Below are 14,324 nucleotides of genomic sequence, written 5' to 3'. Positions count from 1 at the left end.
CGTGCAGACGAGCAAGGGCGCGGCGCCTTCCTCGGCGGAGGGGGAGCCCAGGTGCTTGTGGACTGAGGGTCCAGTGTGTCCGCGTAAAGGACACTGCCCGCCTCCAGGGGGAAGGGCCGCACGGAAGAACCTAGTTCCGGGGTGTGAGGGCCCTGCAGCCGGCAGGTCACAGAGGACGGTGGGCGCCAGGGCCTGGGGAGGGGCAGTTAGTTCCCAAGGGCGTCAGCGTCGCGGTTTTGGGAGAAGGGAGTTGCGCAGGGGAGGTGCTGCTGTTTGCGCAAAATGAGCATAGACTGTGCACTTAAAGATGGTTAACATGAGAGATTTTATGCGTATTTTACCGCTAGTGAATTTTCCTTCTTCAGACCATGTAATTCAAGCTCTAAAGGTTAGAAACATTATCTGCAATCGAAGATTCAATAGGGAAAAAAACAACTACCGTTTCATTGCGGCTATGCCCTGCCCTACCTTACCTGAAAGTAATAGCACGGTGGTGGCTGCTGTGTAGCCTTGGCTTGAGTTGGAGACAGCTTGCTTTCCTATTTACGTGATTTCGCCCCCGCCCCGCCCCTTCGCCTGTCAGGGTCTGTGCACAAGGCTTCTAGGTGTTATGGACCGAAGGTTCTGCTACCTGCAGCGTCCTCACTAGCCCGCTGCAGCTTCTTGAGCACTGAAGGCACATTTGGCTTAAATATGGATTATGCTACAATATTTCTTATTTCAACATAAAGATACCACATCAATTTCCCGCATGGAGGATTTCCCATCGTGGCTCAGCGGAAACAAACCTGAATGGTATCCATGAGGACGCGGTTCCATCTCTGGCCTCAGTCACTGGGTTAAAGATCTGCCGTTGCCATGAGCTGTGGTGTAGGTCGCAGAAGTGGCTCGGACCTGGTGTGGCTGTGGCTGTGGTGTAGGCTGGAGCTGCGGCTGTAGATTCGACCTCTAGCCAGGGAACTTCCATATGCTGTTGGTGTGGCCCTAAAAAGAAAAGAAAAGAAAAGAAAAAAAAACCAACCAAAAACATCTTGTGAGAAATAACTCCTTTTTGGTGTTGTTGAAAACCTAACTTCGTATTATGGACCAAAACAAAGACTGTGACCACAGCGACCAGTGGAGAATCTGCTGAGCAGGATGTGAGATCTGGAGGTGTGTCTTATTTGCCAGTATCAGCCTTAGGCCTGAATATCTTTTACTGTCTGTTTTGGCTTTGTTTTCTCTTTTTTGGCCACCCCATGGCACACGGAGTTCCCCGGCCAGGGACCAGATCTGAGTTGCAGTCTCGACCTAAGCCACAGCTGTGGCAACGCAGGATCGTTAACTCACTGTGCCAGGCCAGGGATGGAACCTGGGTCCCAGCGCTCCCAAGACGCCTCCGATCTGCTGAACCACAGCAGCAACTGCTAATGTCGTTTTTGGAACCAAGAACGGACCATCTTTCTTCTCTTGTTATCCATGCCATCTCAGTTAACTGGCTTCTGCCCAAGACTGGTGTTTTGTGGTGCTTGGGCCTTGTATCAAACTCCTGCGATACACATCTGGCCCTTGTCAGCCCGGCTTTAGAGGGTGGGCTGAGCCGGGTGTGGCCACGGCAGGGGGAGCCACTGTCCAGAAGCCCCTCTTGTACCACCAGCTTCCTCTCCTGGCAACAGCGGGGGTGGGAAACGGGCATACATACAGGGAGTGCCAACCCCCGGGGCAAGTCACAGTGGAGAATCTCAAACTGTTTCATTTATACAAACACACCATTTCAATGGCTTATATTTCAAGTACAAAATTTTTATTTTAAAAAGTCCCTTAAAAATATCTTCCATTTTTGCCCCAACATTGATCAGTTTCTTTGGAATGTAGAGAAATTAGAACACTGTTAGAATACAGGCACAAGGGATGCATCTGGAAAAGAAATCAGCCAGCCCCCTCTAGCAAGCCTGGGACTGTCTGCCCCTCAGTTTCCCTCTCAGCCCCTGTGATTTCATGCTGTGTGGCCTTACGCAGCGAGCCTGGAATGTGTGGGTAAGAAAACAGGCTCACTGCTTTATGGCAGTGCTGGTCTCAGCTGGGGCACTTCTGCCCCTCCACTGCCTCTGAATGTCCAGAGACATTTCTGTCTGTCACGGGGTGTGTGTGTGTGTGTGTGTGTGTGCCATATCTGCCAGGACTGGAGGAAATTCAGAATCAGAACCACCAATACTGACAGCATCCCACCAAACACACTGTTCTGGCAGCCCGTTGGCCACACTGGCCTTCTGTCCCTCCCTCCTGGCACCAAGGTGCTGGCAGGGGCGCCAGGGGACCTGGCGACCCTTCTCTTCTAGCCCTTTGCTCCTCACTCCCTCGTGACTTCAGGTGGGCTCTGAAAGGGTGAGAGCTGCTGGCAGGGTCCCCAGGCTTCGAAGCTGTCCATTTCCGTAAGGGGCACAGAGAAAGATGCAGCTGTGTCCATCGCGCCGGGGCAGGTGGGCAGCGGGGAGGCCGCCTCGCAGCAATGAGCCCTGACGCACGCCCCACCCCCGCAGGGCCCGCACACAACCGAAAACTAAAGGCTCGTCACAGTTCATAGCAATTTTGTGCAACAACAGCCTGGGAAAATTTTTCTCCATTCCCCCCCCCCCCCAGTATTCCTTCAAATCCCTTCGGTTAATTTTCACAGTGAAGACTGCATATAATTTTTTTTCCTCTTTACTTTTTTTTGCTTTTTAGGGCCGCACCTGCGGCACATGGAAGTTTCCAGGCTAAGGGTCGAATCAGAGCTGTGGAACTGCAGCTGACGGCCTACACCACAGCCCCAGCAACATGGGATCCAAGCCAAACCTGCGACCCATAGCACAGCTCACGCTGACACCAGATCCTCAACCCACTAAGCAAGGCCAGGATCGAACCCGCTTCCTCATGAACACGGGTCGGGTTCATTACCGCCGAGCCACAAGGAACTGCGACTGCATGTACTTCTTAAAGCCTGTGGTGACTGATGCAGAATTTGATCCTCGAGTTAACAGACACTTTAGAGGGAACCGTGGCTGTGGTGCCAGACCTCGCACTTGAGGAGAACTGAGGATTTTACAGTACTTTGGTTTTAACAGGAGTCCACGTGGAGAGGAGGGTGCAAAGTGAGAAAGGCGACGTGCTTCGGGTCCTCTGAATTTTTTTCTTGTTCAAATAAGACCCCAAGAACTAAATGAGCAGCATAACTGCAGGTTACGGAACCATCTGAAGGCAAACGACCCGGAAGATGGCTTCGCTCCTTTTCAAAACCCGGTGAGGCTTCTTCTCGACGGGGCCGTGGCCGTGGCCGTGGCCGGACCTTCCTTCTAGTGTTGTTTGCGCCCCGGCCGCCCGCTCCCCGCCGTGCGATGCAGACACCGCTCCGCGCAGACACGGGGGCCCTGAGTGCGGGGGGAGCTCCGGCCCGTCCAAGGCAGCGCGCTGGCTCGGGGGGCCGCCCCCCGCTGCCAGGGCCCGGGGGGCCTAGTTCTGGCTGCTGCGGATCAGGCAGCTGAGGAGGTCCAGCCGGGAGCACTGGTAGAGCGCCCGGGCCAGCTTCCCCACCGTGGCCCCCTTGCTGCCCTCCCTCATCAGCCACTTCTGCAGCATCTGGTAAACCTTTTCTTTGAGTCCGTCCCGCTCGTAGTCGTGGTCGATCTCGTCGATCTGAGACTCGGTGAGGCCCAGCTTCCGCGCACAGATTTTCCAGTTCTTTCCCAGATTTTCCCTGACCGGGTCCAGGTGTTTATCCGTCAGGCTGGTGGTGTTCTCTGCCAAGAGAAAGCAGACGGCATCAAGCTGTGGCCAGCGCCACCCTCCAGCCTCAGACCCTGCGAGGGCGGCGGCGCAGGGGAGGGAGGGGAGGTCCTGCGGCCGCTGACCTCACCGCGGCTCTGCGGCTCTGCGGGCTGGGGTCTCGGCGGGGGTCGGGCGGGGAGGCAGGGCTCTGGCGGCTTTGAAGCCCCGGCTGCACTTTACACCCCTGGCCCGCGGGCCACGATTATATGAGACCCGTGCGATGTCAGGCGGCAAAGCACCGTTTCTGTCCCTTTGGGGGGCTTTCGCGGACACCGGGCAGCTCAGCGTCCCTCCGCTCCGGATGCCCTTCACCCGGCAGCTCACGCTCCTCTTGCTTCATCAGGGAGGCTGAGCCCCGCGGGTGCCTGCTCCCTCACAGCACCCCCTCGTCTTTTGTTGGTTGAATTTCTGGCTGTGCCTGCGGATGCAGGGGTTCCCAGACCAGGGACCAGCCAGCCCCGGCAGTGACAAGGCCGAGTCCTGTTCCGCGAGGGCACCAGGAACACCCCCCGCCCCCCGTCTCTTAATGGATGCGGTGCGGTATCCACTCTCTCCAGGGCCCACTCTGGGGGCTCGGCCCACCCCACCCCCAAGTGCGGTCCCCTTTCCTCCTACAGACAGAGCCACTCTCCACTGGTTACCTCTCTGGGGCCTGCATAAAAACACAACAAATCGAAGCATAAAACCAGACAGCAGCACAAACCGAATTCCTCGCTCCTCGCCCTGCCTCGTGAGCTGAGTACACGGAAAGGGCACCTCGTTTCCCTCCACGCAGCGCCCCCTTCTCCTCAGGCCCCCATGTGCGGTTCTGTCACCACCACTAGACACTAGGAGTCCCCACATCCTGCGAGACATCTGCCACATCTCGTCGGCACTTCCCTAGGAGAGGGGCCCTGGGTTCCTCCAGATTCTCAAAGGTACCCCTGTCACCCCCAAAGTCAGGAACCTCTGCTCTAGTATCTTAAAAACTAGCCCTCAAATGGGCTCGACCAGGGGCTGGCCCACCGCCTGTTTCTGTGAACAAAGCTTTATCAGAACTCAGCCGTGCCCACTGGCAGGCGCACCATCTGTGGCTGCTGTGGTGCCACCGTGGCAGCTGAGGAGTTGCAGCAGCTGCCTCCAGCCAAGCAGGAAGCACTTACTATCTGGCCTTTGATAAACACAGCCTCGCCAATCCTAAGGTGAATGAGGAGCTGGTTCTGAAAGCAACTGCCTTGGCCTCATGACTGCTTTTCCCAGGTTGTGTTCTGGGGTTAATGTTCTGAGCCCGCTTAGCGGAGCCCCCACAGATAAAGCCCTCCTGCTGTTACCACCCGCGGACGAGTGAGGGCATAGTCCTGTCTCGTACCCCGTCTTCTGACGAGGACCGTGGCAGTAGACAAAGATGAAGATACGCTTGACGCTTCTGAGCTCCTGCTGTGTGCTCTCTACTCACACGGCCTTGTTTAACTTTCACAGTGATTTCAGGAATCAGATATGCTAACTGTCCCCATTTTGAACAGAAGAAATCGCAAAGCAGTTACTTGGGAGTTACAGAGCTATTTTAGAGGCCAGACAGGGCAACGTCCAGGGGGAATGATCAGAGAGCACGTAGCGGAGAACGTTCGAGGTGGCCATACGGCGGGTCCTTGAGGGGCGTCTTACCGAAGATGGCCTGGTACTTAGAAGCGGGCTCTTCTTTCACGTGCGGGCACATGCTGTCCAGGACTGAGACGCTCGCTCCGCCGAGCTCCATGTAGTTGTGGTCTCCGATCTGAACGCCAGAGTTGCCGTACAGGATGTATCTGGGAGACGCGTCTGACGAGAAGGAAGCACGGCCGAGCGCGTCCCCATCGCGAGGAAGGGAAGAAAGGATAGCATGGTAAAGGGACGAGGTTTTGGTCCAGACACTGAATGATTTATCCTAGGCCTCCTCCGGAAATTTTCTTCTGGAGTTCCCGTGCTGGTGCCCTGGGTTAACGCATCCAACTCGGAACCATGAGGTTGTGGGTTCCATCCCTGGCCTCGCTCAGTGGGTTAAGGATCCACTCAGTGGGTTGCCGTGAGCTGTGGTGTAGGTCACAGAGGTGGCTCGGATCCCACGTTGCTGTGGGCTGCGGTACCGGCTCCGATTCAGCCCCTAGCCTGGGAACTTCCATGTGCCATGGATGCAGCCCTGAAGAGAAAAGAAAACAAAACAAAACACGGGAAATAACAGGTTGGCGAGGAAGCGGAAAAATTGGAATGTAACGTGGTGCAGCCACTCGGCAACCCGGATGGTGGTTCCTCAAAAAATTAAAAATAGAATTTACCAGAAGTTCCCGTTGTGGCTCAGTGGTAATGAACCTGACTAGGATCCATGGGGACATGGGTTCGATCCTTGGCCTTGCTCAGTGGGTTAAGGATGTGAGCTGTGGTGTAGGCCTGCAGCTATAGCACTGATTTGACCCCTAGTGTGGAAATATCCACATGCTGCAGGTTCGGCCCTAAAGTAAATAAACAAATTAAAAAAAAAAAAATGGAATTACCATATGATCTGTCATGCCTACTGGGTCTAAAACCCCCAAAGCCGAAAGCAGGGTTCCAATTAGCCATTTATACACCCACGTTTCTAGCAGCATTATTCACAGAAGCCAAAAAGCCGAAGCCACCCAATGTCCCTCAACAGATGATGGACAACAAAAGCTGTCCGTCCAACAGTGAAATATTATTCAGCCTCGAACAAGGATATTCCGACAGCCCACACTGTGCTACGTGAAGTAAGCCAGTCACGAAGGGCGAATACCACTTACGTGAGGTCCCGAGAGTTATCAAATTCAGGGAAAGCAGGTGGTTGCCGGGCTGGGGGCGGGGGTGGGGGGGAGAGTTACTATCTGAGGGTACGGCTCCAGTCGGGGACGATGTACGGAGCTCTGGGCCTGGGTGGGAGTGACAGTCACCCAGGAAGGGGCTTTTCGTCACCGGCGGCGTCTGTGGCCTCTGTGAGGTAAGAATGAAAACACCCCGGCCTTGTCCTGACCTTCGGGAGACGGCGAGCGGGAGAAAAGAGTAACGGCAGACACCTTCGCTTAAAGCGGAGAAGGTGACACTCGGGTTGGAGTGGCAGGTGCCTGCTAGGTACAGGACTGTCGCCCAGCCCTGGGAGCGGCTGCAGTGGCTCCTACCCAAGGGCACACCTGGGCCGGGCCGTCTGACGGAGGCCGCTCCGTGGTGGCAAGGGCGGCCCAAAGGGGCTCCAGACGGCTGGTGCCCCGTGACCCTGCGGAGCCACAGGCAGCAGGGGCAGGAAGCGGGGCTTGTGTGGGAGCAGAGAGGCGCGCTCCTTGGTGCGAGGGCACCTTCACTTTCAGGAAAATGTAAAACGTACAAGGGCATGACGGAAAGGCCTGTTTACCTCTTGATGGCAGGGAGGCGAAGGGCACGGTGGGCGTGTTGCCCAGCAGGTCGGTCTCGGGCACCGGCGTCTTATACAGGCTTGGCCTGTGGCCTTGACTCGGCATGTACCAAACTCTTCGATCTGCGGCTCCCAGATCCAGGGGCCTTGCTCCCAGGCCCTGAGGCTTGTGCGACCCATGGCTCTGGTACAGCGGCTGCGGGTGGCTGCTCAGCCCCGCCGGGTGCTGGGCGGCGCTACCAGGACCGGCACAGGCGAGGCCTTTCACCGCGGGGCTCTGGGCCGGCTCGTGAGGCCTCTGCTGCGCGAAGGGGTCATGCGAGACCCTGCGCCGCCTCTCCTCCTCCCCGCCGTAGGCCGCGCTGCCGCCCGGCTGCTCCTTGGTGCGCCTGTCCATGCGGCTGCCGAAAAGGTGGTAGTTGGCTTCCTCCTGGAGTTTGCTCTGCAGGTGGAGCTCGTTCTCCTCGTGCTGGTGCTCCGCGGAGGGGGCAAACCAGGACTCCTCCACGGGGCCCATCCCGAAGCCCTGCGAGCTGTGCAGCGAACCTGGCTGTTCTGGGGCTAAAGACACATGATTGGCGTTGGAAGGCGTTTCATGAAACAGTCAACAGAGCGGTGAGACAAAACCCGAGCACCCCACGAACCTGTGCCCAGAGTAACACACTGACAACTCAGGAAACTCTGAAAAAGCGTTTACGGGCGGGTCTTCCACCCACGAGGTGTGTGTGGTCCCTGCCTGCAGATGACAGCACGAGGGGAGTCAGCACCCGCCACAGGAGGCGGCGTGGCAGCAGAGCCCAGGGAGCTGGGCGGGTGGGGAGCAGACAGCGTCCCCGGGTGTGACGCGGGCTGGGCAACCAGAGGCAGCAGCTCCGTGCCAAGCCCGTCCCACGGACTCCTTCATTCTAAAGGCCCCAGGAGAGCAGGGCAAGTATCGTGATGGCAGATGAGAACTACAAGAAGTCAGAGAGCCGCCCCAGAAGAGACAGTCAATAGGTGGCTTCAAAATCCTAAATCCTGCTTTTGTTAGAAGGACATAAGGGACCCTGCTTGACCCCGGGCGCGAGCTCTGAGCACCCCCGGAGCCCAGTCACCCCGACCCTCCCGAGGGCTTCGCTCCCACGCACGGCCCTTTCTTTCTTCTGAGCGGCCTCCTCCTCCCTGGCAGAGGCACCTGGCCTCCTGCTCAGGTTACTCTACGATTTCGCTCAGCGGGTTGTCAGCTAATATCGCATATACAGGGATCTTAACTCTGAGCGTATGAAACACCCCTTTAAGGCAGGTGTTAAATTTTATAGCTTGTTTTTCACAGGATCATAAACAGCATCTTAGGCAGGAGGTGAGGGAACACACAGAGCAGTGAATACAGATTTTCCGCCCAGGACGAGCCACCTGAATTGGACCTGCTCGGAGCTACGGCTACACAGTCAATCTGCAGAGACTGCATCCTCTTCACGACGGCGTTCTGGCTCGGGTACTCCTTCTAAAATCAAGAGCGGAGAGACATACTTTAGCAAACAGCAAAAAACAGTCCCAGAAAATTGTTCTAAGAATGAATTTTTTAGAAAGAACGTAGAAACTCCACACAGCTCTTACAAGCAGTAAACATTTCTTTCTCCTAAATTGCCAAAATAATGTTAAAAAAAGAACAAAATTGGAGAGCTCACACTTCCTGATTTCAAAACTCACCGCTTAGCTACAGTAACCAAGTCAGTGTGGGAAGTTTCCTGGTGGCCTAGTGATTAAGGATTGAGCGTTGTCACTGCTGTGGCTTGGGTCACCGCTGTGGTGCAGGTTTAATCCCCAGCCCAGGAACTTCCACATGCCTTGAGCACAGCCATCCCCCCAAAAAGAATACTGTGCTATTGGCCTAAGGAAACACATACAGGCCAAAGGAATATAATGAACCCAGAAATAAACCCTTGCATGTAAGGCCAATTGACTTTTTTTTGTTTTTTTTTTTTCTTTTGGCTGCGCCGATGGCATGTGAAAGTTCCTGGGCCAGGGACCAAACCTGTGCCACAGCAGCCACTCAAGCCACCAGAGACAACGCCAGATGATCAACCCATTGTGCCCCAAGAGATCTCTTAGGCCAACTGATTTCTGACCAGGTGCCAAGACCTGGTCAGTGGAGGAAGGCTGCAAAAGAATAAAGTTACATCTAACTTCCAACACACACACACAAAGGAACTCAAAGAGATCAAGGATCTAAGCTTAAGAGCTAAAACTATATAAGAGGAAAACGTAAGGGGAAAGCTTCATGACATTGGATTTAACAAGGATTTCTTGGATATAATACCAAAAGCACAGCCAACAAATAAAAACAGATAACTGGACTACAATAAAATTAAAACCATCGGAGTTCCTGTTGTGGCTCAGCAGAAACAAATCTGACTAGCATCCATGAAGATGCAGGTTTGATTCCTGGCCTTGGTCAGTGGAATGAGTTAAGGATCCAGTGTGGCCGTGAGCTGTGGTGTAGGTCAAAGGCGCAGCTCAGATCTGGCGTTGCTGTGGCTGTGGAGTAGGCCGGCAGCTGCAGCTCCAATTCCACCTCTAGCCTGGGAACATCCATATACCACAGGTGAGCCCCTAAAAAGACAATTAAAAAAAAAAATTAAAACCATCTGTGCATCAAAGACACTACCAAGAGAGTGAAAAGACAGCCCAGAGAACAGGAAAAAAATGTGTAAATCATATAATACAAGGGATGACTATCCAGATTATATAAAGGAATCCTACAGTTCAACGACAAAAACAACCCAGTTCAAAAAATGGGCCTCGGACCTGAATGAGTATTTTTCCAAATAAGACATACAGATGGCCAATAAGCACACGGAGGAGTTCCCATCGTGGCACAGCGGAAACGAATCCGACTAGGAACCATGAGGTTTCAGGTTCAATTCCTGGCCTTGCTCAGTGGGTTAAGGATCTGGTGTTGCATGAGATGTGGTGTAGGTCGAAGATGCAGCTCGGATCCTGCATTGCTGTGGCTGTGGTATAGGCCAGTGATGACTGCAGCTCCAATTAGACCCCTAGTCTGGGAACCTCCATGTGCTGCGGTGTGGCCCTAAAAGACAAAACACACACACACAAAAAGCCCACAGAAAGACAACCAATGTCATTAGTCCTTAGAAAGATGCCAATCAGAGCCACTGTGACACCACTGCTCGTTTACAAGAACGGCTATCACTAAAACAAAACCAAACCCAGAAAATGAAAAGTGTTAGTGAGAAGATAGAGAAAGTGGAAGCACAGTGAGCTGATGGTGGGAAGAATGTAAAGTGGTGCAGGTGTCACAGCAAACAGTCTGATGGTCCCTCGAATGTTTATTACGTAATTATCACACAATCCAGCAATTCCGCTCCTAGGTTTATTCCTGAAAGAATTGAAATCAGGGACTCAAAAAGATACTATAGACCAATGTTCACAGCAGCCTTATTCATTATACATAAAAGGCAGCGACAACTCAGGTATCCACCAACAGACAAATGAGCAGTCGACTTGAGATACATGCATACAATGGAGTATTATTTGGTCTTAAAAAGGAATGAAGTTCTGACATACACTACAAAATGAATGGACCTTGAAAACATGATGCTACGTGAAATACACAAAAAGACAAAAAGACACAAAAAGACAAATACTGTATGACCGCATGTCTATGAGGTACCCAGAATAGTCAAATGGAGAGACACAAAGTAGAACAGAGGTTCTGGGGGCGGCAGAGGGAGGAATGGGAGCTGCTGATTGGGACACTTTCTGTTTGGGGTAATACAGACGGAAGTGGATGCTGCTGCTGGTTGCACAGCATTGTGCGTGTTCTAAACGCCACTGAACTGCCACTTAAAGGCGGCAGGATGGTCAGGTTGCTGTTCTGTATATTTTACTACAGTGAAAAGTAACATTTTGAATTTCCTTCAAGATTTTCCTTCCTAATCATATGAGCACTTTGCTCTTAACGGTGTGCCTGTTCCATGGATAGATGACCAAAAACATTCACTGACGAGCTCCCATTGTGGCTCAGTGGTAACAAACCTGACTACTATCCATGAGGACACAGGTTCGAACCCTGGCTCCGCTTAGTGGGTTGAGAATCCAGCATTGCCATGAGCTGTGGTGTAGGTCACAGACATGGCTTGGATCCTGCGTTGCTGTGGCTGTGGCTGTGGTGTTGGCCGGCGGCTGTAGCTCTGATTCGACCCCTAGCCTGGGAACTTCCACATGCTGCCCTTAAAAAAGAAAAAAAATCACTGAATGAACATATGAATGATTTAAGGGAGAATGAAAGCGGAAATTAACTCTGTGCATAGTCTGCAACATTTTGTATATTGCTTTTCACTTAAGCATTTTTGTCATTTTAATTTTGTGAACGAAATTGTTTTCTTTTTAGTTTTTTTCAGTTAGACAAAATGCATAAATACAAATTTCTTTTAAAAGATTCCAACTGCAGAATCACTCAGAGCGACACTTTAAGGTGGCTCCTTGCAGCAGCGCCCCCTCCTGCATGTTGTGTGTGGATCCCTCTCCTCTTCCCAGGCATTTGCACATGTATTCTGGAAATACGCAAATATGTGTCTAATTTATTTATGATCTGAAGGGTCACACTCTGTTGTTGTGTGACTTATTTTTTCACTTACAACATCTTTCCACATCTTTTGCTAGTTTCTACCTTTGCCCCCGCCCCCTTTTTTCGGCCGTGCCTATGGCACGGAGAGGTTCAGGGGACAAGGACAGAATTCTGGACGCCGCCCGAACCACAGCCCTGACGACACTGGATCCTTTCCTCGCTGAGCCACCAGGGGGCGCCCAGTTTCTCTCTCTCTCTCTCTCACATGACTAGTATTCTGTTTGGAGGAACCATAATTTAGTACCTCCAGTTAGAGATTTGGGTCATTTCCGAGTATTAATTCTCACAAAGGTGTAAAGCGCCCCAGAAGCTAAATCTGAGCACACCCGTGAGTGCGACATAGACGACTAAGGGCAGAACTGCAGCAAGAGTCACGTGCTTTTAAAAGTTTGACAGATGCTTCCGCTTTCAACATATGTCACTGCTTTACTCTCCTACCAGTACTGCATGGGACTGCCTGTCACTCTGAACTTTCTCCAGCAGCTGGTATTATCAATCTTCCAAAACTGCTGTCAATCTAACAGACGAAAAACTATAATCGACTCACTTTGTTTTCTGCTAATGAGACCATGTGTCTTTTCCAACCTTCACTGTCCACTGATGGATTCAGCTCGTTTATGTTTTATTCAGGATTTTCGCATCTATACTGTTAAGTGATGTTGTTCTGTAATTTGCCTTTCCTGTGTCTCCTTTTCCGGTTTGGGAGTCAAGGTTATGCTAAGTCTCATAAAATGAGTTTGGGAGCGTCCCTCTTCTCTACCATCTGGACAAGCTGTGAACAACCAGGATAATTTCTTCACTGAATTTCTGACAGAAATCACGCATGAAGCTACCTGGTTGTGGACTTTTCTTGTGGGACAATTTCTGATCACTGATTCAACCTCTTTTAATGCTTACAGGAAGAGTCAGGCTTTCCAGCTCTATTTATACAGGTGACCTTGAACAACGCGGGGGGGGGGGGGGTTAGGGGGCTCAGCCCTCTCAGGGTCAGAAACCCAAGAACAACTTTGCAGTTGGCCCTCTGCGTTCCTGGTTCTGCATCCATGAATTCAACCAAGCGGCGATCACGCAGTGAGACCGCTACTGAAAACAAATCTGCGTGTAAGGGGACCCACGCACTTCAAAGCTGTGGTGTTCAAGGGCCAACCTTATTTTTTCCAGAAGTTCGTTCCCCTTGTCTAACTTCGAAAATGAATTATCGAGAAAAGTGGTTCCTCATCTCCTCTTGCCACGATTCTGCACGTGCAGGAGCCGGAGCACCGCCTGCTTGGTTGTGGCCTCAGGCCTCTCCGTCTTTCACCATCGCTTGGTCGGTTTTAACAGTGTCTTTCCCGGGAACCAACATTTAGCTTCTCTGACCCTCTGGTAGCGGCTTTCGGCGGCACTGATTGGTGCTCTTCACTTTTATGTATGGCTTTCTATTTTTTTCTTCAGATCGTTTTGCTGTTTTCTTCAGATGAATGCTGGATTAACTAATTTGTAGCGTTTTATATATAGTCACTAAAAACATTTATATTTACTACACACACATACATTTACTAGTAATACTCCTTTGCAAAGAACACTCTCCAAGTATTAATCGGTAGTGTTTCTGCTGGCCTTCTGTTTTAAATATTTTGTTTTAATTTTTTTATTATTATTACCCTATTTCTTTTTCACTTACACGGAATAAAAAAAACCATGGAGCACTTCACTGATTTGTGTGTCCTCACTGCCCAGGGGCCAAGCTAATCTTCGGCTACATCCTTCCGATTTTAGCAGATGTGCTGCCGAAGCGAGCACCTCAATATTTTCTAAATTCCATTGATTGTGATTCTTTTATTTATTGCCTTTTAGGGCTGCACCTGTGGTATATGGAAGTTCCTGGGCTAGGGGTCGAATCAGAGCTACAGCCGCCGGCCTACACCACAGCCACAGAAACACCAGATCTGAGCTGTGGCTGTGACCTACACCACAGCTCACAGCGACACCAGATCCTTAACCCACTGCGTGAGGCCAGGGACCGAACCCAAATCCTCATGGATACTAGTTGGGTTCTTAGCCCACTGAGCTACAATGGGAACTCTAAAAAGATTAATTTCTACCACAACCAAAATGCAAAGAACATTCTTTATATGATTATAAATTGGTTGAGGCTTGTTTTATTTCCCAGCACATGGTCAATTTTTGAAAATGTTCTGTATGTTTTGAAAGCCTTTAAAAATAAATATTTGCAATTATTGGGTGCAGGGTTTATATTTTCCATTAGGTCAAGTGCGTTAATCATTGTTTCTTCAAATTTTCCATAGCCTTAGCTTTTGGTTTTGTTTTGGCCTGTTCCATTAAGGAACGGGAAGTTTGCATTAACATCTCCAATTGCGACTGTGGGTTTGCCTATTTTTCCTTCGAGTCTGTCAGTTTGCTTTGTATATTTTGGGTGCCATGTCTGTTAAGGGCACATACATACTTTAAGCTGTTACGGTCTTCCTGGTGAAACGCATCTTGCTGTCAAGAACCAGTCCTGATGGTGTGGGCGACTGTCTTTTCTGCTGTCCTCTG

General features: G+C 51.5%; 1 protein-coding gene across 4 annotated transcripts in view; it reads right to left on the bottom strand.

Annotated features, from left to right (window-relative positions):
* The window catches only part of RIPK1 (receptor interacting serine/threonine kinase 1), a 39,563-nt gene continuing 27,000 nt past the window's right edge, over positions 1,762 to 14,324 (bottom strand). For all 4 annotated transcript variants that reach the window (XM_005665537.3, XM_003128161.4, XM_005665536.3 and 1 more), the window contains 4 exons: positions 8,549 to 8,639; positions 7,157 to 7,717; positions 5,428 to 5,580; positions 1,762 to 3,755 (listed from right to left, as the gene is read on the bottom strand). In XM_005665537.3, coding sequence (XP_005665594.1) covers positions 3,469 to 3,755; positions 5,428 to 5,580; positions 7,157 to 7,717; positions 8,549 to 8,639 — 1,092 coding nt within the window. In that variant the 3' untranslated portion in view covers positions 1,762 to 3,468. The remainder of the gene's footprint in view (positions 3,756 to 5,427; positions 5,581 to 7,156; positions 7,718 to 8,548; positions 8,640 to 14,324) is intronic.

The sequence above is a fragment of the Sus scrofa genome, chromosome 7 (genome assembly GCF_000003025.6).
Source record: "Sus scrofa isolate TJ Tabasco breed Duroc chromosome 7, Sscrofa11.1, whole genome shotgun sequence".
Lineage (NCBI taxonomy): Eukaryota > Metazoa > Chordata > Mammalia > Artiodactyla > Suidae > Sus > Sus scrofa.
Note: the sequence above shows the minus strand (reverse complement) of the source record. Positions and strands in the feature narration are given on the sequence as shown.